The 4,772-nt window shown below is 42.1% G+C and overlaps 1 protein-coding gene across 1 annotated transcript; it reads left to right on the forward strand.

Moving 5' to 3' along the window:
* Positions 1-282: 282 nt before the first annotated feature.
* On the forward strand, positions 283-2,173 carry foxi1 (forkhead box i1). The gene is made up of 2 exons (XM_080872099.1): positions 283-1,007; positions 1,292-2,173. Exons 1-2 carry the CDS (start codon positions 410-412, stop codon positions 1,825-1,827), a joined length of 1,134 nt encoding a protein of 377 aa, XP_080728225.1. The 5' UTR covers positions 283-409; the 3' UTR covers positions 1,828-2,173.
* The last annotated feature ends 2,599 nt before the right edge of the window (positions 2,174-4,772 follow it).

Here is a 4,772-nt window from a genome sequence, read left to right on the forward strand (position 1 = left end):
GTGCCACAACCGTGCTTTGTATTTCACTTTGGATTATTTGCGAAGGATTCCTTTTGTAACGTCTGTATACACTGTCACCCAATTTAAGCAGCGGTGCGTAATTACGCGTCGTTATTGAGAAAGTTCGAAACCACTAACGTTCCTTAATGTGGGCATACTTTACAATTAACACGAAGTTCGTCGCTGCATTTAAAAGAAGTATCGATGCTCATTGATAGGGAGATTGGGTGAGTTGGGTGTAGCAAGACAGAGAAGGGGGGTGTGACCAAATCAAAACTTTTCTTCAATGGGCTACCTGTGGAGGACCCGGGCGCTGCGCATAAATACTCCTGCTTCTCCGAATAAGTTCTGTCCTGAGGGAGAGACACAGAGACGAAATTAGGTTTGGGGAATCTGTTTAAGGCGGATTATGAATGCTTTTGGACACCAACCATCTAACCCACAGAGCAGCCCTATTCAGCACCACAGCGCCCAAGAGCTCCTGGACATGGCCGTGTACTGCGACAACTACGGCGTTTACCAGCAGAATCTGCATCACCATCACACTCAGAGGCCGCCTACTCACCCCTCCGGTTACGGCCTCGGAGAGTACTCGTCCCCCTCTACAAACCCATACCTATGGCTAAACGGACCGAGCATCAACTCTTCTCCTTATCTTCAAGGGAACAACGGCACGTCTTATATTCAGTCTGGATACGGGTCTAACCAGAGGCAGTTCTTACCGCCTCCCACCGGGTTTGGTGGAGCAGACCTGGGATGGCTATCCATATCCAGCCAGCAGGAGCTCTTCAAAATGGTTAGACCACCTTATTCTTACTCCGCACTGATAGCGATGGCCATACAAAATGCCCAGGACAAAAAGTTGACTCTCAGTCAGATTTATCAGTATGTGGCCGATAACTTCCCTTTCTACAAGAAGAGCAAAGCTGGGTGGCAGAATTCAATTCGCCACAACTTGTCACTGAACGACTGTTTCAAAAAAGTGGCACGGGACGAGGATGACCCTGGTGAGTTTTTTTTTTTTTTTTTATAAACCTCTCATAATTTTCTGTGATTATATATCAGAGAATCATTACTACTTTTGTTTGTAAACTTTATCAAAAGTATTTCTGAAATACCAGAGACGTTTAATTATTGATTTTTATTTATTTATTTATTTATTTTTAGATTTTAATGTGAAAAGTCAAGTGAACTGTTCAGTTGTGAGCAGGAACAAATTTGAATTCAAAGTATTCGCATGTCAGCGTTTTTCATCCCCCCCCCTTCTTTATTTCTTCTGTTTCTTATACAGGTAAAGGAAACTACTGGACTCTTGACCCAAACTGTGAGAAGATGTTCGACAACGGGAACTTCAGGCGTAAGAGAAAGAGGAGATCAGATTTGAACGGAGCTGACAGCACAGCTCTTCCACTTAAATCTGAAGACGGCGCACACAAGCTCGCCGACACTGCCAGCCTCCTGAGTGCCTCCCCGCCCAGCCTGCACGGCTCTCCGGCCTCCACTGAGCCCAAGTCGTCCCCGTCTCCCTCCGCGGAGCACAGCCCCTGTTTCAGCAGCTTCTCATCCAGCGTGAACTCGATCCTGGCGAGCAGCGGGGGAAGCGACGGGGCCCGGGGCGTAGAGCGTGGAGACTACGGCTCCGGGCACGTCGGGGGACTATCTCAGCCCAGAGAGGGCATGTCTGGACTGGGCTCCTACTCGCCTTCTGTGATCTCTCCTCTGAACTCTGACAACAGCAGAATGAACTATTACACATCAGTGCAGAGCCTCTCCAACCATTTCAGTGTGAATAACCTCATATACAACCGGGAAGGAACAGAGGTGTAGACTGCTCACAGTTCTTATGTAACCACCCGTTAATACTAATTTTCTGGTGTGGTTGGCCACCTTGTAGTATGACTACTGGAACTAAACTGGTGTTTATCACAGTGACTCTCTCAAACTGAGAAAATTTGTCAGTGCATCTTCCCACTGAGATCTGATGGGTAGATTTAAAAAAACAAAACAAAAAACAACACACTGTAGCAGCTGGATTGGACCAGTTAGTCTTTAAAGAAGATGCCTATGTACAGAAATTATTTTCATAAGAAGAACCATGTATGTTAGACTTAATTGTGTTTTATTTAAACTTGTGTCCTCTATGTTTGAATAAAAGTCATTTATTTGAACTCCATATTCAAGGCTTATGTGTCATTTTCCTGTTTTTCCTCTGGAGAGCTGGATGCACTAGTCAGAAATAGTCAAGGCTTTGACTGTATGAAATTCTATATAATTAATGAGAGTTACTATGTTTTATTCCCCACGTGAATCTGGCAGTACAAAGCATTTTCAGACTTTTTCTGGATTTTTCCTCAAAATAAATACATTTATGTGTTTCCTTGGACACCATGTTGTCTGCTGTAGGGTCATTCATTGATGATGTATCAACATCAGCACATGGGGCCATTATTTATTAGTGTGTGATTCGCCCCTGCTTTGTTTGTAGATGTAAAGTTCAAAGTATTTTGGAGAGCCTGCTTCACTGTTGCTCAGAGTCTCAGTCAGATATATATATAAATATATTTTAAAAAAGCTTTACAAAACCTCATTAGGTTCTCAAATCCATGAAAGCATAAAGTTGTACAAATATTTGATGGTCTGTCAGGAAATCTGAAGTCAAGTAGCTGTAAGCTGTAAAGTGTGTAAGACAGAGATATTTTCCGCTTGTCACTTCCAATAGACCCATTAACAAGTAATCAGACCTTTAGCTTGCTTCCATGAGGTTCAGAAGTTCAGCTTTTTGTCTGGACTGGATTTGACTCAGACTGAGACTGCTTGATTTCAACCTTCATTTTTCTTTTACTGAATATTCCACCTGTCTCCATCTATTCCCAAAGTCTTGTCACGCAAAAGGCCGACTGTCTGTGTGAGGGCTTTTTGTTTGTATTGGAGAGCACTGTGAAGGAGCATCCGCCAAACAACTGACGAGAGAGTTCAGCAGCATGTAATGCGCTTTTGTCGTGCTTGTGACCCAGGGGACACAACAGAAAGGCTGCTATTGGGGGGAAAGGCTATTAAACAACTCATGCGGGGAAAATGTTCAAGTGATTTTATACCCGTCTGTCTGTCTTATTTTCAAACAATATGGATATGCACGGAATCAAAGTCTGTAAATAAAAGGAAACACCTCTTAATTGGTTGATAATTGAATTCACCCAGGCGCTCCATGGTCTGGAAAAATTAATTGACAATACTTTTGTGCCCCTTGTTGGAACACAATGGAAGCTGGCAACTCAAGAGGTCCCCTCCTGGGCTCAAATGAAAATATTGCGACCTGAAGATCTGGGAACAAATTATCTCCCTCAGGCCACATTTTGCTCCATTATCTGTGGAGCAGGGCCACGGATCAGACAAAGGGGATTTTTGTCATACAGGAGGTTCTCACACTAACAAGTTTTCTGTTGAAATCCTCATCACATCTAGTGAATAGAGTATAGAGCCTTTTATATTCTCAGGCCTTTCTGTTCATGGTGTAATTTCTTGATCCCTTAGTTCTGTTCTCAACTTCTTAGACTCAGTAATTCAGTATTATTTAAAATTGTATTAAGATACGTTTTTTCCCCCACTAGAGCAACCAATTGATAAATAATGATGTATTATTTTATATTAAGCTACCCTGCAGTATATAAAGTAGTTTAGCATTATTACCCATTAATGCATCATTAGAATAAAATATAATGTTCTGAGTATTTTTGGCAGCTAAACTGCATTTTAACATTTGCATATAAAGTTGTGCACACTTGAGTATTTCTCCATGGTGGTCTGGCTAGTATTAATGCTTTCTCAGAAACTACTATTAAAGCACCACCATATGAGTGTGGATGCAGCAAACTGCAGAGTACATCTCCTTGCTTTCCAAGTTTGCCTCACCTTCCCATTTCTCAGAAAAGTAATGCTCCAGTGCCCCATGCCTGAAGGGCACATTTACCTGGCCCACATGAATATCAGTCAGGCCATGTCTACCTGCTTGAGGGCCCCTTGCTCCAGGAATAAAGACTGAGACTCAGGAGAATGCCTCAGCATAAGGGTGGCCTCAATCCCCATGCCTAGTGGGCTAAATCCATAATGATGGGTTCCATCCTCAAAGGGTCATGTCTCGAAAGGTGAGGGTGGTTCATAATTGAAGGAGTCAGTGTTTCAACATTGGATTATTTTAATTCTCTTTCTCTATATGGGACTAGATACACTGGGAAGCTTTCTTCATTTACTGTGTTTTATTGAATGACGATGAATCCAGCTGAAGAGTTACATAAATAAATGCATAAATAAAGATATTCCCCTGTTTTAATTTCATTTAATTTTATTTAATGTAAAAATCACAACAGGAGTGCTGATGTCTGCTGCCTGGGACAGTAGTCAGTGAGGGACATGAAGTAGTGATGTATCATTTCCAGATAACTCCCATCAGCTGTCAACCAAGATCTCGACTGATACACAAAGATAACAAGCTGTACAACCTTTAATCTCCCCATAATCTGCCATTTTGATTTATTTATTTATTTTTCCCATGCCATGTGTTGTAGGCTTACTTCTGTGGTTTAGAGGTTTAGCGTAGCTTTTAGATGTACTTTGTATGGGAAATGATTACTTTGTAAAGCACCGGGAATTTCAAATAAAATCAGAGCCTTTTAATTCTCCACAGCCCATATAACACTACCTAACAGACAAATCTGAGGGGTATAATTTGAAAAGGGAGACTGTGCGTCTGACCTCGGTGAAGAACATGATAGCTC

Source organism: Rhamphochromis sp. 'chilingali' (genome assembly GCF_963969265.1).
Source record: "Rhamphochromis sp. 'chilingali' genome assembly, chromosome: 22".
NCBI classification, from domain to species: domain Eukaryota; kingdom Metazoa; phylum Chordata; class Actinopteri; order Cichliformes; family Cichlidae; genus Rhamphochromis; species Rhamphochromis sp. 'chilingali'.

What these genes read in the sequence shown, in the direction of transcription:
- foxi1 (XM_080872099.1), top strand. Translation starts at nt 410, where the DNA reads ATGAATGCTTTTGGACACCAACCATCTAACCCACAGAGCAGCCCTATT. An exon ending in ACGGGACGAGGATGACCCTG is followed by an intron (nt 1,008 to 1,291) that starts GTGAGTTTTTTT and finishes TTTCTTATACAG; the next exon opens with GTAAAGGAAACTACTGGACT.